The sequence below is a fragment of the Nilaparvata lugens genome, chromosome 3 (genome assembly GCF_014356525.2).
Source record: "Nilaparvata lugens isolate BPH chromosome 3, ASM1435652v1, whole genome shotgun sequence".
Taxonomy (NCBI): domain Eukaryota; kingdom Metazoa; phylum Arthropoda; class Insecta; order Hemiptera; family Delphacidae; genus Nilaparvata; species Nilaparvata lugens.
In genome coordinates, this window is record NC_052506.1 from 20,741,926 (window position 1) to 20,766,166 (window position 24,241).

Consider the following 24,241-nt stretch of genomic DNA (forward strand, 5'->3'; position numbering starts at 1 on the left):
TAGAGGTCAAAGGTTTTTGCTTGAACTTTGATATAATTCATCCAGTTCCGTGATAATCTTTCTATCTGATGAAAATTAATTTTTTACAATAAAAAAAAATATAATTTATCCAGCATTATTTAGTTCATTAATTTGTTTATTTTTAATCACCTATTAAATTAGTTTTTTTTCGAATGTGAGAATATTGATACTAATGGGCACGCATATAATAATACCATGACTGCAAACCAAAATATTGAAACCAAAGACCTTAAAGCTATGATTAGACCAAAGTTATTAACAAAATGTTAATAACTCAATCCTTATAGATTATATTAGATTGAACATAACTTATCACACAAATGATGAAAATGTGTGTTTATCAACTTCCGATCAATCTAATAGAAACTATAGACCTTATACAAATACAGTAATAGACTGGCTTCTCCACACATCATTCTGTGTAATCACTTGTCAGCTGATTTATGATGAATAATAATAAATAATTATATAGTCTGATTTTTACTCTAATATTGGCGTATGGAGGAGGCTCCTTTTATATTATTCTTGAAATGCAAAATTTCCAAAAACCTTGTATATACGTCGACGCGCAATTAAAAAAGGAACATACCTGTCAAATTTCATGAAAATCTATTACCGCGTTTCGCCGTAAATGCGCAACATTAAGAGAAATGCCAAACCGTCGACTTGAATCTTAGACCTCACTTCGCTCGGTCAATTAAAAAAATAACCGTCTGCAAGTCAATGATGAAGGAACCTTGGCAAAAACAATATTCCTTCTAATTGCAAAAATTATTACCTCGTCAAGATTAATATAATTGTTACCGTACCCCTAGAGAAAAATGGCAAAAGATACAAGAGTAATAATGAGCCGTATCATTTTTCAAGTATAAAGTGTAAGAGCCAAATATAAACCTATCTAGTCTAAATTAAGCGCGAACGTAAAGACGAATATATCAATAATTTAAATTCCGAGTGACTTGTCTGGCTCATGACTGGTGTCAGGTTCACCAAGCCAGCGTCTGAACCACTTGACTTCGGCCACTCCAATATAATATATCTATTGAGAAATATGATCCAAAGTCTACATTCACTAGCTTGAATTTCTGATTAGAAAACAGTCAGCATAATATCCTTCAAGACCTACGCATAATGCAACAGAAAGACGTATGCAGACAGTAGGAAGAAAAATAAAACCTCTGCACGCAGGCGTAAGCAGATCTAGGACTAACTTACAGAAATCTGTGTGCGTTGCAGCATTCAATAAACTGGGCAGGGATTTTCACAACGTTTTATCTGCAGACAGTTGGGGAATGTATGCAGATAGTGAGGAATGGTTTGAATGAATTAAAACATCACTATTTTATCAAGAATAGAATTTCATTCCAAGCAGCCACAGTAGCAAAATATTACAAATTCAATGAGAGCTTAGAATCCATTTTTTGTAAAGAGTAATGATAACATTGTTCTTTTAAAATTGGAAAAAAACATCGAGATTGAAAATATTATACAATCAATTATTACTTTGTTGAGAAACTTTTTATTTTTTGACAAAGTTTGTAATGAATGATTCACTTGAAAAGTATTCAGTATCAACAGAAATCACAGTTACTAATGCTAAGAATACGAATACAGATTAAGTTTTATAAAAAATTCCAGTTTTCTATTCAAATAAATCATGTGTCAAATGCATGATGAAATTTTTTCATAAATCATAATAGGATACAGATTAAGACAAATTACTAGCAATTATCGTGAAGTGCAGAATAATAACGCTTAAATAATAAAAGTATTGAATTACAAATCATAAATATGAAACACATCAATGATTGTTTGTTACCTAGTAACTCTCAGGTATTTGGTAGATACCATTCAGCTAGTGATTCATCAAAAGTCTATTTTAAAATGCTGTACACATTGGAATAATGAATAGCCAAATGAAGCATATACAAAAACGTTGTTATTCACTCTCAAGACATCGTCAATAATCAATATTACAAAGACAAACTATATTTCGGTATATGAATAAATAAAATTTCTGAAATACTTAAAATTATTATCACTTAAATCATAAGTAGATGCACAATTTATTCTTTGAGAATATCATTTCTAAATAAGAATAATATCACAATTTCGTCAAATAGTGTTTTATTGAGAAGTTTTATGAGAGATAATATGCTACTAACTATGGCTTCAATATCAGATTTAAAAAGCATACGGTTATTAACATATCAAATATATTATTTTCAAGTTATTCATGCCATTTTACAGTTATTATTTTACTCTAGGCACCAGGCATTTGACAATATCAATTAAAACAGGAAGATTTTCAATAACTTATGTGATTATTGAAATAAAAATGATCCTTAAACATTAGGCATTTATTAAGGAATTATAAATAATAACAATAAGTAAAACTAATTCACATTTAGTAACTAAAGTAGGACAACACATTAGTTTGTAACACTGCTAGGAAATCATATTTTTCATCACAAGAAAATAATTTTAGGGTGGAAACATTGATAGGTAATAGGTAATGTATTGATGAAGTAAGAACAAGATAATTTGTTGTATATAAAGCCATGGTTTTTTGAGCTCATGTCATCATCTTCAGTTGAGCTCAAGTAGAAAACATAACACTATTATTGATACTTCATCTTGGAAAATTTTGACAATATCTCTGAATAAAGATTTCAACTTATTAACAATCTTTTTTGATGTATTTTACAGGACGTGCAGTTAATTATTGAAAGTCAATTGACAGTTTCAACTGTTGAAAATGAAAGCTTGCCGTTCAAAAGTACTCCAGTAAGTAAGTAAACAAATTTGCTTATTCACTCAAAATAATTTACTGCACGTTGCGTGAAATACATCAAAAAAGAATGTTAATACATCGCAGCTCGAAATGGATGAAGAAGCCACCATCTTCAATCTATTGAATTTGAAATTGAATTGAAATATTACCTATTCACACCTAAAATCCATTGTAAATAAAACAAACCTCGCTAAACATATCTACCAACATCAGAATTGAATTTACATGCTGTAAAAATGATAACTTATATTCTTGTTTCACTGATGAACTGTAAGAGAAAAGACAGAAATGCATATGTGGCTTATCCAAGAAAAATAAATAAATATAAACTAGCCATTGAAATTGTAGGTTGTATAGTATTATTTTGTAATAGGCCTAATATATTAATATAATAGCCACCTTCAATTGATAAAAGTCTACTTAGGAATAGAATCTAACGCTAACATTAAACTAATAGCACTTTCTTAAAATCTAAAAATGGAAGGGTAAATACTGGATAAACTTATACTTTTTACAATAATTAATATACAATATGGTGATTCAGATCAGTTGGCGGGAGTCACCACTTGAAAAAGAGACAAAACTTTTTTGGATTATGGATAAAGCTTGAAGTTGATCATCAACCTGCGCGTTCTGTTCGTACCCTTAAATCCATTTTATAAGACATCTTTGATAAAATATATTTTATAGAGTAATAGGCCAAATTAATAATATTTGATAGTCTTATAAGGGTTTTATTAATGAAGCTTCAAGCTTCAATCACTTGAAGTTGTTGAAAGACCTTAGTGGAAAATAATTTATAAAATAATATTATTTGATCTTTTTTAATTCATATTTGTGGTTTTTATTGGCAGAGAGATCCTCGTTGCTGCCTCGCCATAATACTCAATTTTAATCATTATAAACACTTGAGTTTATAGGTTACATTATTTGATCTGATCATCAAAAGGTGAGTTTTCGTTTGCGCATATTCGCGTTCGGCTGCGTATGCGATTAATCAAAATAACAACAGTCTAAATCAATGAATGGAATTTGTATAATATTCATCCAGTTGATATAGTATTCAGTATTAAAGTGACTGTAATATTAAATGGAACGAGGTACGATATCAACTGAGTGAATATGATACAAAAATAGTTTCGATTGTTTTGAAAGCTGCTATTTTGACTAATCGCATACGCAGCCGAACGCGGATACACACAAACTAAAACCCACCTTAATATGGGCATTCGACTTAAATTAGAGCTAATACAACACTTATTCACAAGCATCCTTCAGACACAGGATTTTTAAAACTTCGAATAAAATTAGATACAACTATCACGAGCAAAGGCTATCGTTGACTTTGCTTTTCGGTATGAGTCCAGTTCTGGAGTCAGCTGTTAGGTCGAGCAGAGACTCACTCTCAGGAGGAGACGATCCAGCTTCGGCTTGTTGAGCGCTGATGGAGCGAGCATACCTGATATCCATGCGCTCACGGCGGCGCGACTGTCTCAACTTGGAAAACTCGTCCTCAGAGGTGTCCGTACTCGATCCAATACTGACTGCATCAGCATTGGGCCCGATACTGCCCGACCCGAGGCCCGAGCTGTTGTCGAATCCTGGTGCAGATTTGACTGACAGCACCTCGGTGTAGGTGACTGTGGAGGGGGCGGGCGAGACTGGGGCGGTGAGGGGAGGAGGGGCGGAGCTGGAGAGGTGCGTGACGGACGGCCTGCCCGGCGGCACCGGGACGGGTGCGGACGACGGGGGGTGACCCGGGGTCAACTGGGTCATCCCGATCTGGTTGTTACTAACAGGAAACAGATTGTTGTCGGTTTGTGGAAAGATGGAGCGCACATTGGGTCTCTGCTCGGGTTGCCCCCGCATGGAGGTGATCGTCTGCTGCTCGTCCACCTCCTCGATGACCTGGTCTGTGATGCGGATGCTCCCCCCGCCCTGCAACCCCTGGAACCGACCCTGCAGGCTGTCCGTGCTGTGACTCACCGGCAGTTTGCCCCCCGACGTTACTGGTTGTCCTCCTGCAACACAACACATTTCACCCAATCAATAAGTGTTTCAGGATAGAGACTTTTGTTTTAATATACCCTTTAGTTCCAGATTGAGGTAGTGGGGAGGAAATAACTGTTGCCATGGCAACAAATTTGGACTTCAAGATTTTTGAGAAAATTTTCTAATTTAGATTCATAATAATATGTTCAAAAATCACATGATTTTTCCCTAGCCTCCTCGCCATTATCTATTTCAACACTTCTTTGTTCTGTCATGTGATACATTTGAGATTCGATTTATTAATTTGTGGTATTCATCATGTTGACAAATTATGAATTACCAAAAACCTTTTAAGGAATATTCATTGTGACATTAAATAGGAAGATACATTGTTGAAGCACACTAGGCTACCTTTGTGTTGATGCAGTACGAGACAGACAAATAATGAGAAATAGTTCATCAACATATTAATATTTTACGATTTGTTTATTGACACAGGTACACTTCAGCATGAAAAATAATGTAAATAAAAATACTTGACATTATTGCAAGTAAGAGAGACTATAGTATGTGCTTTGACAAATCAATAAAATATTTCTATCATTCAAATAGTGCTTGGGTGGAAGATTCTTGCATATGTACAGGACATGCTTACAGAAATTTTCTGACACGCCAGAGGGCGGCTTCACTCCTAAACACACCAAAACTCCTAGATTTTAAGACTTTTACAATTTTCCTATTTTTCAAAAACATCGGGTTTTTTGAGAAAAGCATTCTCTATAAAATTAGACAATAATATGTTCAATTAATTGAGTGGTCGCGATAAATCTTAAGATTTCTGGTTAGCTACAGATTTTCAAAAAAGGGTGATTTTGAAAGTTATTTAAAATCCTGCAAACTCACTATTTCTACACTATACAATATTCAACTTTGAGTATTATAAAGTAATGATGGAAAATCACAGATGTGAAAGTACAATTCATTCTGAACAAGACTCCTTATAAATTTAAGAATTCAGTGAAGGGGGGGGGAGAATACTACCAAAAATAAGAAAACTATGTTCTACATCCAAAATACAAATTTTTCATTATAATAACTTTTCAAGGCCTTCCTAACCAATCACATCAATATTTTGGGTCAAATTGTTATACAAGGGTTATGTTCTATTAGAATCACCCGTTAGATGCATTTAATTTTAGGATTTTCTAGGGAGGAGGCGCTTATAAGGACACCTTAAGGATCAACATTTCAAACACTCAAAACTTTTGACACAATAATCGAATCCTCCCGTACTACAGCTAATTCTACTCAGATCGTCAAGGCGGTTCAAAATCGTAGATCATAAGTAAAATTTGGTCAAAAATCGAAAAATGAGTTACTTCTTGTCTACCATTCACAGTGTAAACATTAAAAAAGTATTTTCTATTCAATCATGGCTCATTCAATTATCATATCATTATTGAATCACAATATTCTAAAGCCGTGTCCACACTGAACAAATGTTCGACAAACATGTTTGCTGAAAAAGTTTGGGTAAATTTTATTATGTTTGACAAACAATGTTTGCCCGTGGCCAGTGTGGACGCGTCACCAAACAAAATATTTGTGAGTGGGAAGAAAAGGTATCATGTTTTACAGCTGTCAACTCTGAAAATGTTTGGAAAAACAGAAATTTTTTGTTTGACAAAGAATGATTGTCCAAACTTTTTAAAATGTTTATCCCTGAGCTCCTTAACAAACATGTATGTCGAACATTTGTTCAGTGTGGACACGGCTTATACTTATATTTTCAAATTAAACAAATTAAAAAAAGTTGAACGTAGATGAACAAACTATATTGCACTAGAAACGAATCAACATTATTGCTTGAGCAAGCATGCAGTGCCGATTTACCGTCAACGGCGACCCCAGGCCCAGCGCTGCCGTCCCTTGAGAAGAGCCGCTTGAGCACCGAGGTGACCGAGCCGACGCGATGCAGGCTGTTAGGGATGCTGCCTATGTTGGTGTTGATGCTGTTGGACGAGCCAGCCGACATGGTCCGCTCGCGGCTGCGACTGTACATGCTCACGCGACTTGTGCTCCGCTTTGGCCCCGCCGAGAAGTGGATGCCACTCTGGTTGTCATCGCAGGCCTGCAACATACAATCAAAGCCTGTGCCACCGTTCCGTGTAACATGTGACTCACTGTGACTCACCAACATTATGCGCTTGGTGGAATCGCAAACTGTTTGTTTCCCATGAAATAGAATAATATAGAAGGTGAATGAATGTATTTATTTCGGTGAATTTTATATGGCAGATGAATAGTTCTAATTTGAGATCGGTCTCACAAGATGACAAGTTATCTATGGTGAACTGGAAAATTTCAATATTATAAATATTATTTTAATAAATGTAATTGAATTTGTTCAATTTGTTTAAAATCAACAGAATCTTAATTTGGATATTTTAATTTGTTTTCTCAAAAATAATAACGAAAATAAGATTAGGAAGCTAGAAGCATATTTTAATTATTCACGTAAAGGATTAAGTTCAAAGTGTAGAATTCTATAGGGAGGAGAGGAACAAATTTTATATTATATGAAGTTGGTATAATGATCTCAAATAGAATGCTGAGTTAGAAGGAAAAGTCGAGAATCAAGGCTACAAACTTCAAAATTTGAAACAAAAGTGAAGGAATACTTTCTAAAAAATGTTTACAGTGCAAGGTGGTCTAAATTGGGGGAATCAACGCAAAAATACAATATTCTCAACGTAGCGAACAAAGATTTTAACCGATTATGTTATTTCAAAAAGGAAAACTTCTCTCAAAATGAGAAAATTGTTTTCTGTACTGGAGTGTTGATTATACAATACATAGATTCAGTTTTGTCAGTTCACAAAAAAAATGAATAAAGCTTTACTGAAAAATAAGGGTTCCTGTTAAAAAATACAGGCAAAATCAATGATTTGATTTGAAACTAGTTTCAAAAATAAGACCGGACACTTTGATAAAAACAAGTTTATACTCTCAAGTTTGCATAAAATCTCAAGTTTTTGTGATAGTTGATGATTGAGCCCAAACGCATTCTCAACTACAAAAATATGCTATCTTGCTATCTTTATGGCTTGTTCTTCACCATCTTTTCTCCTCTTCTAATTTCCCGTTTCTCCTCTTCCTACAGATACAACTGAACCTCAGATCCCTCAACATCCTGAATCATCATCATCATCTTTTGGACCACGGTTGCTCATGCCATCTGGTGGAAAGATGATGAAAAATCATCAACAAAATGGCTCCGCACTGACAAAAAATGGATTGATCCGTGGTCTAGTAGATTGAGTACTTGCGTAGCAGCATAGAGATCCCGGGTTCAAACCATCTCATTACCAAACGTTTTTTAACCAGATCACTCCCGTGTTATCGGATGAGCACGTTAAACTGTCGGTCCCGGCTGAAGTATGACAGTCGTAAGGCCCATTGACGGCTCAAATTCAGGCGATGACACCTTCCCGCAAGGGACTCCCCAACAACAAAAGTCATACGAATTTACTATTTTCAACTACAAAAATACTATAGACCTTTTATACATACCACAGACAAGTTCAAAATTTATGTAGGAAGAAATAATTATTAATTAACGATCACTAGAAATTGTAACTACATAGTTTATAGCTGTAACTTATATGTGTGAGACATATATGTAATTTATGATTTGTGATTTACATGTGAATTCTTGTGTTTTGACATGGCGTTATGTACATCATGCCTTCTGGCTTGATAAAATTGATTGATTGAAGTCATCCAAAAAACTATTTTTTTTTTTTTACCTTATGTCGAACTAAGTGTTTACACGAACTAGTGTGAACATGTGTACTGCACAACAATGTGTATTGCAAGCTGTCAGTGCTAAAACAACTTGCTGTACAACAATCCTATTGCAACCAGTCAGTAGTGTAACAACTTATTGTACAACAATTTGTAGGTCGGTATACTGTGAACAAGCAGGAAGCAAGCGCATCGGGTTGATGTCAACTTACGGCCATCATGTTGATGTCGTCTATCTTGAGCGAGGATGGCGCCACGTATTCGGCCTCAGCGTTGCTGACGGCAATGTTGGCCGTGGACGGCTGCGGGTGTTTCTCGCGGAACGGCTCGGCCGCAACCGTGTACGGCAGCTCAGTTGGCAACACCTCGTCCCAGTACTGGTCGCGGATCAGCTCTGGGTGCTCGTGGTGCATTTCGTCCACTATCAGGTACGACACCTGTCGCCCAAAACGAAAGCATTGCGTGAGTTCATCTATCACAGACGATTTTGTTCAGGAATGGGTTTTATCAATTTTGAACTTGGATGAAAAATAAGGAGGGGGAAGTGAAAGTGAACATTTCTAGTGATAGACTTTCACCAAAAATTATCTATATTTATATAAAAACGAAATGGCACTCACTGACTGACTGACTCACTCACTCGCAGAACGAAGAATCTACCGGACCAAAAACGTTCAAATTTGGTAGGTATGTTCAGTTGACCCTTTAGAGGCGCACTAAGTTTGGAAAAATTACCAAAGATACGCCCAAAATGTGCGTTTTTCCAGCGTTTTTTTTCTTTTTCTTAGATTTATCGAGAACAAATGAACAGAAATTGTTCAAATTTAGTACACAAGCTCAGCTAGGGTGTAATAATGTTGTGTTAGAAGGAATTTGAAATAACGCCAAAAATACGCACAAAATAAGCGGTTTTTTGCGTTTTCTCAGTTCTTTCATCAAGTAATAAACAGAAAATGTTAAAATTTGGTACAAAGGTTTAGCTAGGGTCTAAACATTTTGTGATGTTACTTTAATATTTTATCAAAGATACGCCAAAAATCAGCGTTTTTACAAAGTTTTTCTCAGCTTTTCTGCGTTTTCTCAGTACTTTGACTTTCTGATGGAATGAAGCATGCTCAAATGAAAAATGCAGGTGAGGGAAGCGAGCCCGCTGATCTCATTTTTTGACGATCCAGTCGGGGGTCCAGGAGGCGGAGCTCCCTGGCTAGACAGATACGGCGAGCGAAGCGAGCCTGACGGCTAGTAACCTATATAGGAAGTAGCATTGGGTATATTACGGCAAGGCAGAACATGATTTGGGCCAGGTTGTACTAAAGCATGTTCAATTTTTAACAAGATTAAATGTCAAGAGAGCCAATTTGGAGAAGGCTTTTATGGAAAGAAGTCTTATTTGATTGGTTCTCGTGACATTTAATCACGATTTAAATTTGACAGGTTTTTGTGCAACCGGGATTAAGAATTATTTTATAATCATAATTATTCAAGCAGTAAAAATAATTTATCAATATTATAATGTTCAACATAATAATTATTAACCAGCATTTGTTGAGTAACTTACCTGAACATTTCTGTCGACAATCCAATTAACTTCGAAGTCATCATCATCTTCACCAAAAGGGTTGATCAAACTTTCTGCCACCTTCAACCATCCCATGTAGAAGAAAAACTGTAAAGACGGATGAAATTAATGAACTTGGAATCGAATTATGATTCATGATAATAATTATGAGACTTAATGCAACAATAACAATAGTTTTAAGTTTTTGGGCTTAATTTTTGATCACAGGTTGACCTGGGATCCCCACATAAATTTCGTTTCTGCTAGGTTATCGTTAGGTTAGGGTAGGTCTACGGTTAGGGTTATCTATCTGTTAAGGCAGTTGAAGAATCTTGTACCGGAAAAATACCTCAGAAACACATATTTTGATTTTTTCCAAAGCATAATTTCATACGGAATTTTAGTATATGGAAACAGCTGCCACATCAATAAGGTCTTGCTTTTGCAGAAAAAAGCTATTAGAATATTGACAGGTGCAGGGTATCTAGATCACTGTCGACCTCTTTTCAAAAAACAAAAATATTGACTGTCATAAATCTCTATATATTTCAAGTAATCATGCACACTAGAAAGAATCTCCATAGCTTGAATAAAAGATCCAATATTCATGCTTATAACACCAGGAAAAAAGACCTCATTGATATTCCATATCAACGTCTTGTCATAAGCATGAAACACTATGACAGCATAGGCTTGAGAATGTACAATAAGTTGCCATTGGGTATTAAATGTTGTGAAAATATTGTTATTTTTAAAAAAATACTTTTTGAGTGGCTGGTTTTAAGACCTTTCTATTGTTTGACAGAGTTTTTCGATTCTACTTGATGTAATTTATTCGACTTTGTGACTAAACTATTGCATCGACTCTATTATTTTGTAATTGTATAACTATGACTTTGTCAATTACCTATATTGGTCTACGACAATAAAATCTATTTATTTATTTATTATTTATTATTATAAAGAAATAATGGAAAAGTAGTTTTCAGTTCAATTACAAATTTCAATTAAAGATTTACAGTCGCTACAATGATGTATTTATTTACTTGAAGTTCAAGATTGGATTAATAAAATATGTTCCCTTGACAAGTTGTAGAGGGAATAATTATTATTTTTCTAAAAGATGAACTCATATGCTAAATTCCCAACTTTTTACTTTTTATTCGGTCGGTATCGATAGTTCATATTGAATACATAGTATTCTGGATTCATTTGTTCAAACCACATGTCGAGGCTCTCCATGAACAGTCCCACACATTGTGAGCTTAGCTTGCCAAGCTCATATAGGCCTACGAACGAAAATGCATTCTGTCAGGAAAAACCAACGGTATTGGTATTATGTATGTAAAATGTGAGGAACTAAAATGAGTGATGATTAATTCCACCTATTACAGGAAACTGAAACTATTAATCAAAAATGAATATTCATAGCAATAGCTATGATAAAGCGTTACATCAGGTGAATATCATGTTAACATTCCCTGGTACAAAAGATAATCCCATCTTGAATATCATGGTTAATTTAAACGCATAATCATAAACGGAAAATTACCTGAAGAGTTGTGAACACTGGAAAGTACAAGTCGATTGGATTCCGATGATTCCTCAAGTTGCTAGTAGGGTCTGTGATATCCAGCCACTGTCTGCCCATTACACTAGTGATGAAAAACGAATAAGTCGCAAGGGTGACCACCTAGAAGAAAAAGATTCAAGATAATTCAATTTCTGGCGATTTCCCCCCCCCCCAAAAAAATGGAAGATTTCATGCTAGTGGAGTCATGACAATGATCCACTAGCACAATGTGCCGGGGTTTACAGAATCCGTGTTTCGGATGGACACGTTAAGCCGTCGGTCCCGGCTGCCTAAAAAGCAGTCGTTAGGTCATGTCAGAGGCCCTGAAATTGATCAGTTGCGACCTGAAAACTCTGACACCAGACCTGAGCCAGCCAGGTCACTCGATATTATTATTACAGAATCAATTTTGAAACTTTTCTTATGTAGCCTTTCTATAATCAAATGACTTTCCGAAGTGTATTTTTTCTAAATTAAAGTGGATACATTTTCTTCATTTTTCCTCCATGTATTATCCAAAGTCGATCTTTATTTCCTGGTTTATAATACTAGAGTATTATTTTTTCACACAAGGAATCTTGTTAGATGTTATGTTTGAACTAGCTCTATTACCTTTATTAATATCATAATCTAGGAATACTCCAGTTACTTATTTTCTACATGAAAATTTATGTGATGTGAATTTGACACTACTTTGAACATTTTATTGAACTAAATTTGGAAGAAGTTTTGGGCTAGCGCCATTTCTTCAATCGAATGGCTTTCTGAAGTTTGTTTTTTCTAAATTAGAGTGGATACATTTTTTTCATTTTTCCTCCATCTATTATCCAAAGTCGATCTTTATTTCCTGGTTTATAATACTAGAGTATTATCTTTTCGCACAAGGAATCTTGATAAATGATAAGTTTGAGCTAGCTCTATGACCTTTATGAAGATCATAATCTAGGAATACTCCAGTTATTTATTTTTTACATGAAAATTTATGTGATGTGAACTTGACACTACTTTGAACATTTCATTGAACTATTAAGAACAGTTTTGGGCTAGTGCCTGATTTTTCATTCCGACATTGTAATTTTTATCCGATGAATAACTAAATTATTAGTTACTAAAAATATTATAAACTAATAGTGGAGTAGAATGTTGTTTGCATCACGAGACGAAAGCACTTTTCCTTCCTTCGAGGTCAACAAAAATTGCACAGGATTTTTCACTTTAATAACGATATAGGATTAATTATCTAGGTCGTAAGAAACAATTAGTTTGCTCGCAGGACATTAGAGTTTCATGACATCATTCATCTTTGAAAAATTGCACTTGAATCTTTAGAAGCACAAAATAGCTGGATTCAGGACTAGAAGATTACCTGTGTGTAGACTAAGGGCACACTGATAGAGTCATAGTTGAGAAGCAGTCCACACTGCCCTCGAAATTTGTTCAATTCGTCGATGATGGTCTTGACCGCAAAGTCATCTCGTATCCTCCCCTCCTTCCTGGCTCTGGTCACAATGCTCGCCGCCCACACAATGGGCAGCCAGTGCTTCGAGTGTCTCGGAAATTTCTCGTTCAAATCTACAACTATCACTTTCTCGTTTTCAAGAAGTAGACCTGAAACAAATCAAATCAGAAACGTTGTTACTGGAAGCATTAAACAATGTCATAACAACGTCGAAATTGGCAGGACGAGTATTACGACAATATATGAATAATTCTATTATTATTATTATGCTTGTTTCTGTCCATAATGTGAACCACATTGGATGGTCACAGATAGAAAAGTCATTAAAAATGAAAGAAAAAGCATGCACTCAAGGCAAGAGCAGGCATCTAGTAAAATACCGCTCCAAAGCAGCACTCTCACAACTGAAAAACTCATTCAGCGCAATCATTCATCTATTTTTTCATTGGAGCTATTCTTTAATAGAAATAAAAATAAAAATCTTAGTACCCTTTTTTAAAATGGTATGCTCACAACATGTTTCGGCTATAAGTAAAGTAGATTCGTATGGCTTTTGTTGGTGGGTAGTCCCTTGCGGGAAAGTCCCACCTCGCCTGAATATATAACTTTAAGCCGTCAATGGGTCTTACGACTGTCATACTTCAGCCGGGACCGACAGTTCAACGTGCCCATCCGATAACACGGAAGTGATCTAGTAAAAAAAAACGTTTGGTAATGATAGGGTTTGAACCCGGGATCTCTATGCTGCTACGCAAGTTTTTTATCCACAAAACCACGGATCACTCCGTCTCGGCTATGATGCCATTATCAAGTCTTGATATCAAGACAAAACATGCTGTGAGCATACAATTTAAAAAAAGGTACTAAGATTTTTATTTTTATTTCTATGAATAATAGATATATCTGAACAATGGCAGAACAATAGTATTACGACAATATCAATTATTATTACCACATTATGAGATTTAGTTATTCATAATATCTATTTTTAATTGAAGATTTGTTTCTTTTTTGAAGTGTGAATTGTTATTTTAATAAGTGATAGTAGCTTAACCTACATTTTGATTTGGACTGAAGTATAAATTTGAGGAGGGACAGTCTTGGGTATAAGCCTGTTGTGCCTTCTCATATAAGTGTAATAATTGTACATGACTGAATAAAAATATTAATAAATGAATGAATTCAGGGCTACTTTCTTGTATCTATAAAATACAATTATAGTACCCTTCAAAATTAATAAAACAAGAATACAAATTGTAACTACTAGTTTCGGTGATCTCACCATCGTAAAACCATTGGAAATTTATTTTTATAACCTGACGATGGTGTGATCACCGAAACTAGTAGTTACAATTTGTATTCTTGTTTTATTAATTTTGAAGGGTACTATAATTATATTTTATAAATTAATAAATGAATATCAGTAGTCAAAATACAAGCTAAATTGGACACAAATCAAAGTAGAAACCGGTACTAAAGTTTCACACTGGGAACACACAAATATAACATAAACTAGACTCACACATAAGACAAAACTGTTACTGAAAATAAAATCTTTGCAAAAATGACTAATAGGAAAGAGTTGAACGAATTCAACTTATAATGAATGCTATGGAATTGAATACATGCCATGAAATTGTTATGAAATGTATCAAATTCCTCATTGAACCTTGTCGAATGCTGCTGAGAAGCGAAAGAATGCTATAGTTTCAATATCAAGAAGGGAAACAGGAAAGAGAAGCTAGATTACCAACCTGCGTCAACGAAATGGTCTAACGTAGGGAACCTCTTCTTCACTCTGGGACTGATCATGGAAAACACCATTGTTAAACACAGACAAACGTACCGCATTATTGTTCGTCTCATAAGGCGCCCTCGTTCATCCTAAAAATCAAAATTAGTATCTTAAAATGCCAATAAAAGCGTAAAAAGTATGTTTTAAAATATCATGCACTGACTTATTTATTCGTGTCAGAATTTTAATGCTTCTGATTCTCTGGAATGAAGAGATCTGAAATCTCTCAATGAAAATTATTACTACCGTATTTCAAAAAACTTTAAAGTGAAAAAACACTCACATTCTTCGCTGTGGCGACGTCCGTTTCGTGCTGGTATTGCACATTTTCAAGCCAAACAGAAACTGAAGTATTTAAGGTTATGAGGGTGAGATTTGGTCAGAGTGAAGGTGGAGGGGAGTTTTGGCGGTTAATAGAGGAGGATTCAAATGAGTTTGTCAAACAGGGTGTGGGAGGAAAACGAATAAAAATTAATTCACATTAAAAAGTTTTATTAGATCTGTGAGTTGATGTGTCAATAGACATAAACAGAGTTGAATTCTTTTCACTTTCCATAACTTTCAAATCAGTCTCTGTTAATGATTAAAAAAAATATCGAACACTCCTTGTTGATCATCAACATTATGTTGGATTGAGTTGAAGTATTGAAAACATGCTTCTTACTGATAATATTTCAAAATATCATAATTTAGGTTCTTGGTTGGATAAAACTCTTATCCATAGTGTCATAGTAGCTCATGGAGTTCCAAAGGATTTATGGAAAAATTCTCTTATCAAATAATACTATTCGCTAATTTTGGAATAACTTACTCATGAGGTTCGTGAACTTTAGAAAGCGGCTTCAAACTTTTGGTTTGTTTTTCCAAAATATATCGAGCATTGGTATCATTGATATCAAGGCAGCTTCTATTGACTGGATATTGTAATGCTTTAAACTCTTACCAATGAGTTTCAAAACACCTTCAGTGATAACAATAACAAATTACCAAAGAATATACAAAGTTCTGTGTCTGGTGTCAGTTGATGTGAGTGAGGCTCTAATCAACATTTTCTAATGCTCAATTCTTCATTTGTGATAAAGAATCAATAAAGAATAGAAAATAAAAAATATTTCCACCATTTAGAAAAGCTTAGAGACTTAAAAATGTTTGACATATTTTTTGTAAGTCCTTGAAACCAATTCAAATCTTTATTGACTTCCTGAATTGTTCAAAGTATTGTAAGACATTTTAAACAGCTCAATTGTTGAGAATTAAAAATTTCTTCAACATTGTGAATAGACTACAATTTACAAATATTCATCAAAGAAATAAGTAGATGAAATGTCAAATACCTGTCCGTGGATGTGAGAGCTGACAAAAACGGCGACAGGGTCGGGCCAAGGTATTGTCGTATACTGATCCCACCATCTTGTCATGATTATTGAAATGTAGAAACCCAGCACGAAGGACAATGGGATGAGGTTACTGTACGTTTCACAATACTCCGACACACTCTCAAATATCCTGGAATCAAGAAAAATTAATATTGAAAAAATACTGGTATAATATTAACTATTTTAAATTTGAAATTAGTTTCTTCTATGGAATGTAAATTGTTCTGGAATGTAAAAAGAGATTGTGACATAGGCCTAATCTACAATTTATTGGACTATATTCTATATTAGAGAAACTACAGTTTTGGCATTCGCCTGTTGTCTTCTCATATAAGTATAATGATTGTACATGATTGAATTGATTGAATAATGAATTTTATGCAGTAAAATTGATAATTTGTGTTATATGACAATAAAGGATTATTGATTGATTGAATAGTAACTTGAAACATTCCTTATTTCTGAGCATTTTTTGAAAATTTGAATTGAGACTGAAATAGAGGAAAGTATATTCCCAGTGATAATAAATGATTCTTAGGATTATAATCTAACTTAATATATATGAGAAAGTGTACTAGAAGCTTTATTCTAAAATTTTTAGCCCGCATAACTGGGCTCCTTCTCAAACAGCTTCCTCCTGTGCGACTGAATAGAAAAAATCTTCCAATTCAAGATAGTAACTTTGTAAGATAGCTTTCCATTATATCAATTCTAGTAGGCTTGAGGTTTATTCAACTACGCGCAACACGAGATCTCATTTGTATATCTTTCAGATTTTTTATTCATCGTACTGCAACATTCAATTCTTCGTTTGTGGTGACTGCTGCAAGACTTTGGAATGCTATTCCTGAACATTGTAGAATTCTGTTTCACTTAGCGTTTTCAAAAGGAGACTTTTCAAATTACTTTTGGAGAGCAATGATTAGTTTTTGTTTTTCTTTACAGTATTTTTCTTAATATATTTTTTCAGTTGGGATTGAGTTGAGCGCGCGCGTGTGTGTGTGTGTGTGTGTGGTGTGTGTGTGTGGTGTGTGTGTGTGTGGTGTGTGGTGTGTGTGTGGTGTGTGTGTGGTGTGTGTGTGTGTGTGTGTGTGTGTGTGCGTGTGTGTGTGTGCGCGCGCGCGTGTGTGTGTGTGTGTGTGTGTGTGTGTGTGTGTGTGTGTGTGTGTGTGTGTGTGTGTGTGTGTGTGTGTGTGTGTGTGTGTGTGTATCTACTTAGTATTGATGGAATTTTAGGTGTATCATTATTTTCTATTATGTATGAAACAAATAAGTTCTACTCTTTGTTTCTAAAAGTTTTATACTCATCTACATATTTATTATCTATTCTGAATAAAGTTATACTCTTTGTTTCTAAAAGTTTTCTACTCATCTAAATATCTATTATCTGTTCTGAATAAGTTATTTTTTCATTTGTGTCAATAGAAATTTAGTGTTAGTATGCAATGGCTATTACAACTCCTGGCAATACATGGTTGTTTGTGAGAATGAATCAATCAATAAATCAACAACTACTTTTTTACGCTTCATAAGGTGTGATAAAAAGTGAATTTTTGTGGAGCAATGAAGGGTTGAATTTGTTTCACCATTCCACCTCATCTATCAGTCATCTATCTCAATGTTCTCCTTTAGCCAAGAATTTCAGTCAGTCATGGAACTTATCGTAGCCTACCAGACGAAAAGGGTTATGAGAATGCTCACATCAACACAGACACGGAACAGTAATGACCAAATTACCAAAGAATACACAAAGTGTCTGGTGTCAGTTGATGTGAATGAGGCTCTACTCAACATTTGCTCATGCTCAATTCGTCATCTATCATGATAATATTTTCCAAGAATAGACTAATTATACTCTTGAACAAAAATATTCAAGTCGAATTGCAAATAGTCATGTGAGATGTAACTTGATCCAATTTAAAACACGCTTGTAATGACCTAGGAGCATGCACCATCGAAATAAGGATGATTGACTTGAAATATTGATTTGGCATACAATTCAATAGAAATGTGATTTGTTCTCATAATAATGTCATGTCATATCTCTTCCATTTTTTCATATCAGCTGCTTATCTCTAAAACTGATTGATGAATACCAGAGAGCCTGAATATCAATATCAGTAGCAACAATACAATAATGTTGTTGGATGTTAGTAATAAGGCTATAATATACTCGTATAACGATTATGATTCTAAATTAATAATAGAAGAGATTAATTTCATCGAATTATTCAAACGTGTAGATGAAGGAGCTCAAGTTTAATCTTGAATAGATAACATACTTTATTGGATAGATAGAGGATGAAATGGAATCATGAAATTGAGAAGTAATTTTGATCACTCATATTGTTAAAATTTTAGTATCCTTCCGTGACTGTAATATACGTGCCCATTCATGCACCGAACGTTTTTAAATTTTACACAGTTTACAAAGTGGATTCTAAAAATATTCTGGGAAAATTTCAGCTCCCTAAACTTCGTAGAAACAAAATGGCTACACATTGGAAATTTTTATGAATTGGTAAAATGTTCAATATGTCGCTATTTTGTTTCTACGACGGCTAGGGAGCTGAAATTTCCACAGAATATTTCTAAAACCTACTTTGTAAACTGCGTAAAATTTAAAATTATTCAATTTCCCAGAAAATTAATTTCTTTTCCCAGAAATTGAAAATTTTCCAATTCATTACAATTTCCCAGAAATTGGAAATTTTACCAATTCATTACAATTTCCCAGAAATTGAAAATTTTAATAAATTGGTAAAATGTTCAATATGCCGCTATTTTGATTCTACGAAGGTTAGGGAGCTGAAATTTTCCCAGAATATTCTAAGAACCTACTTTGTAGACTGCGTAAAATTTGAAAAAGTTCGGAGCATGAATGGGCACGTAATATAAAATTAAACGTGGAAACCTCTTCGTGGGACACAGTGAATGATTTCTTAATAACAAATATTCGAGTGAGGAAGGAAGTCCGTGATCAATTAAAAATTGTTTATTTCTATGCTGGAAAGAAATCACGACACCTTTGAACAGTGACTATTGAGGACCTACATTTTCAGGTGGAGGCCATATTAGAAAAAGTACTTTGAAGCAATTACACAGTGATTATGCGGTTATCTATTGAAGCTCAAACTTAAGCGCCTATGATTACAAAGTCACACTTAGTCCTGCTATTTAAGTGGCAAAGTAGTTAGTAGTAGTGAAGCAGTAGTGAGATTATAATAAGCCTAAGCCTAACTAATTCATCTGCTTTGAATCTACATAAATCTTCAATAGCATTTGACATCTCCCATTTATGCAAAACGTATTGGAACATATTTATCAGGTATTCAACGCTCAAATCACAATCATACATTCAAAAATTGACAAAACTAGAAGCAAACTTCTCAAATTTTGTTCTGAGATGAAGCTCTTATTTTCTAAGAAGCTCATGGAAATGAGCTCATATCTTATAGCACTTGACCTATTACAATAAAACTCAAGAATGTAAAACACTTTTTTTACTGCTCACTGTAATTTTGTTGCATTGAAAACGTAGATAACAACTTACACGTCATAAGATTTCATACACTAATGATATAATGATATATGAGAGGCTTATAAAATATTGTTTACTAGTGATGTATTACAATAAATTTACTTGAATGTGAATGATTGCTTGAGAGATGTGAAAGAAGAGCATTGACAGAGTAAATGAATTTGATGCAACTAATTGAAATTTTTTTTTGAAGTCCACATAAAAATATATCTCAACATCCCAATTAGCGTTTTACATGAAAAGCTTCCACTTTTGAATTGAGAATATTCCACTTTAGATTACCTTACTTGGAACTCAATGACTCACTGAAAGATTTCACAGAAAAACGTGATTATAGTACGCGTTACAAATTGATTTATGGTTCTTACTTCTTTTGATCCTCATCCAAACAAAATCTATAGGTGAAGTTGAGGAGGTAGTAAGTCACGAGGAATGCAAAGAGATCTGGCCACACTAGTTTGTAGATACTTCCTTTCCATCTGTAACACAAATATTTATTCAATTAAGAAATAATACTAACAAAACTAACAAAGCCTGCAATCATAAAAATTGAATTATGATTCAATCGCTAGTAAAATGTGGGCCAAAATCAGAATTTTTTAAATACACAGTCAAGTTAGTAAACAGGATAGCTGATTAATGAAATGAATATATATTTAATGCAGAAAAACAAATATTATTCTAAAAGAGGAGAAATATTGAAAAGTTTATATCATGTTCAAGTTTTGGTTTGAGAGTTTTCAACAATAAATATATTATTCTAAAAGAGGAGAAATATTGAAAAGTTTATATCATGTTCAAGTTTTGGTATGAGAGTTTTCAAGTGTTATGCGAGAAAAATATAATTCAAAATTATTATATTAATTGAATTTCCAACCAATAGTAAACCAAGTAAAAACTCAAACAAAACCCATTATTTGTACAAGCCCCTTGTTTTTCACAAGTCCTATTTTTAAGAAACTGTTTTCACAAGTTCCACGTGTTTCCAGTGTTCATCTGTTCAGAATCATAGCTGGGCATTGTTGGGGAGTGAATTGACATTTTCGGCTGAGTACACAAGTAGCTGGTGTCTTGCTAGTCATCTTCCAAGGGATTTTTACTTGTGAAAGTGAGGGTTTCGAAAATAATAGATGGATTGGTTACAGAGAGTGGATAATGGATAGATTGTTAAATAAGCAGCGGATATAACAATATTGAAACCCACAGATATATATTGTATATCCTTTATATTGGTGTTGACTGTGATATCAGTGGCCACAGGTTTGTGAAAATGTAAAAATCTTGTAAAACAGTAAAAACAACCTACACAAGTTAGTTGTACAAATTCATTACATAACAAGTACCAAGTATCAATAATTTATTTATCAATACAGTTATTACAATTATCTATAATAATAGATATCATAATCTGAAAGTGGAAAACTAAGTTTAGCTTGTACTAGTCCTCTTTCAAATTCTAATGATGATGAAGTTCAAAAGGTTATGTCGATGTCACGCAATTCACATTTCTGGTCCAAGAATACTCTTTGAAAATAATTGACAAATAATAAAAATATTGGATTTAGTGATTTTGTTAGAATGCCGATAAAACACTTGAAAGCTTAGTATTGAATTGAAAAGAGAACTACAAACAACTATACAAATAGACACAGACAATATAACAGCTAGTATCAAGTGGAATACTACACGATGTCTTCAATTGCATAGGCTATTACTTTTTTGTTTATCATAGTCAACAGATCACAAAACCTCATTTGTTGGTCCCTAATTTCCAAGTTGCATGACTGCTAACTACTAATAAGATATGTGTTATAGTTTGCCGATGATTGAGCATCAAATATGCATTGCGGTAACTACAAGGGTAGTCCTACATAGATGTAATTACAAAGCTGGTAACAAGACTATTATGATGAGAGACGTGTAGTGGATGGTTGTTGTCAGTTTGTTTGACAGCAAGCAGTGAGCGAGCAGAGAGCAAGCATTTCACTTCTGAATAATTCATCGACCCTCGAAAGCAATCGCTTTGAATAAACGGCGTGCGGCGCCCGCCCACTCACAGCTAACGCTTTACACTGCGGCGCTCAAACTGTATCATATTATGAAAGGAAACAACAATAGGATGAGATCTGGAAATATTGGACAAAACTACGTGACTGGTTGTAGAAAACTTAGTCGGTAATTCAAGTAATCATCAATAGAGTAATTGATAAATGAGATATATTGTAATAGTGACCTCCTCGGTTGGAACTCGCTCATGAATTGTTGTATTGTAATCTTTGAAACCCGAAAGTTTAGATTACACAGAGTTGGTGAAAATTATGGAAACAGCTAAATATTTCTCCTACCTACAAGAATAATTTGACAGTAGCTTTTATTCGGGATCCTATTTGAAATGAAAAATTACTCTACAAGAATTACTCTGTCGCTTCAACATCTTTGACCCTCATATGAATCCAAATACATTTTTTTGAATGAGAGAGTGGTCATGTGATACATGATTTCAAAACAGAGTTCCAAGAGAAAATGAATGACGAAAACCGCACATAGATGATTGATATCTTAACCCGTGTCCAGTTTGATGATGTAAAAGTTGTAAAATTATGTTGTATATCAACCAGCTGAAATCATGTGTCAAGCGCATGAGAGATGTCTGTGTGATAGCTCCCAAATAGGCTCAGCTGATTTTATGAATGAATGGAAAAACTGTTCAAAGAATACTTGTTCAAAATTTGAAGCTGATTGATCAATTCCTTCTTAAGTTTTTATAGAACATACAAACAGACGGACAACGTCTGTCAACTGACGTCTATTGACTGTAGGTCAAAAGTGAGAACTCGCTAACGCTCGTTCAATTATAGTATAGCACGAGATACTCAAGATACAGCTAATGTATAACCGTTCTACTCTCGAGATACAGCTAATGTATAACCGTTCTAGGCCTACTCACCGTTCTAGTTTATAAATTAACAATAACTCTTCATTAAAGAGCAAATTGAAGGTTTTCCACATTCATTCAAGAATAGGACGGTGAAAAGCGAGTCGAAAATACTGCATCAATCAATGAATACTACAAAAATGCAATCAATGCATTGAGAGAATGAACTTTGAAAATAAAAATTTAATAGTAATACAATATTTCTAAGAACTTTATTTTCTATTACCATTGATGAAATTCTATTCTAAACTCCTATATAAAAAGGAATAAACAACATCACGCAACCACAGGGCTACAAAAACAAAATGAGATGTACACGCCTAGTTCGAAGCGAGGATCCAAGGTCGGTTATGAAGTCAAAGAAGCTGCTTGGAAGATGCTGCCCGCTAGTCTCAAAGAAAATTACAGGCTTGTCAAATAACTAGGTGGGCTGCTAGCAAAGGAAGATAATGTGGAAAGAAATAATTTTCCCAATATCAAGTCTTTCCAGCGACGCAAGTCACTGTTCGACTAAGTGATTCCATGAAGTTAGATTTAACTAAATACATTATTTGCTAAAGTCACATCATATTATTTGAATAATGTGATAAATTAATTGAAAAGCTTTATTGGAAAAAGACAATCACACGAATAAAATGTCATGGAAAACATAGAATGCCCCAATTAAAAACCATTAACAAAATATAATCTGATTTTAGGCTACCAGAGCCTTATTTATTGCGAAAATTAAAATAAAAGAATTACCAACCATGTAAAATCTAGCACAAATAATACCCTTTGACTAGATAAAAAAAACACAGAACCGAATATCTCTATTTTTCAAGACCATCTTCTATGACGCAGTGAAACTATTTTCAAAAGAGTAGATTAGCATATAGTTTATTGTCTTCCACAAAATTAAATATGTCTTTTTATTAAAATATCATTTTTATCGACTACAGCTATCTAGCTAAAATTTGTTGTTTTTCTTCATTAGCATGTTACTGTTCTCATCTTCCTAAGATTATTTGATAAGCTTTGCCGGAAAACATAAATTTCAAAACGGAAGGTTAATGAATATATTATAATTAATTTGTTAACGGAATAGTTTGACGAGGTTTTCCGAGAAACAAACCAACATTAAATCATGTATGGAAATGCGCGTTTGTTAGATAAATGAACATGAAAGGCGTGCGTTGGAATCGAAGAGCATTTTTTGTTCAATGACAATGAATTAGATGTTAAGTGCGAGGATGCTGGGTCAAGGCCATACAATGATGGATGAGTGGGGGACAGCCCACTTTATTAATGAGTTCCCCCTCACCTACAATAGTTCTAGTCACTTATAGTAACTTGAACAAACGAATACGCTACTTTTGATCACAATTATCATCGTAATTGTTATTATAAT

At 34.1% G+C, this 24,241-nt stretch overlaps 1 protein-coding gene across 1 annotated transcript in view; it reads right to left on the minus strand.

The window, feature by feature from the left end:
- Positions 1-1,361: 1,361 nt before the first annotated feature.
- LOC111057254 (bestrophin-4) overlaps positions 1,362-24,241 on the minus strand; it is a 55,408-nt gene continuing 32,528 nt past the window's right edge. The window contains exons 3-11 of the mRNA XM_039423244.1: positions 20,285-20,395; positions 16,334-16,505; positions 14,959-15,088; positions 13,112-13,353; positions 11,725-11,865; positions 10,173-10,280; positions 8,827-9,051; positions 6,701-6,938; positions 1,362-4,836 (exon numbers count right to left, since the gene is read on the minus strand). Coding sequence (XP_039279178.1) covers positions 4,136-4,836; positions 6,701-6,938; positions 8,827-9,051; positions 10,173-10,280; positions 11,725-11,865; positions 13,112-13,353; positions 14,959-15,088; positions 16,334-16,505; positions 20,285-20,395 — 2,068 coding nt within the window. The 3' untranslated portion in view covers positions 1,362-4,135. The remainder of the gene's footprint in view (positions 4,837-6,700; positions 6,939-8,826; positions 9,052-10,172; positions 10,281-11,724; positions 11,866-13,111; positions 13,354-14,958; positions 15,089-16,333; positions 16,506-20,284; positions 20,396-24,241) is intronic.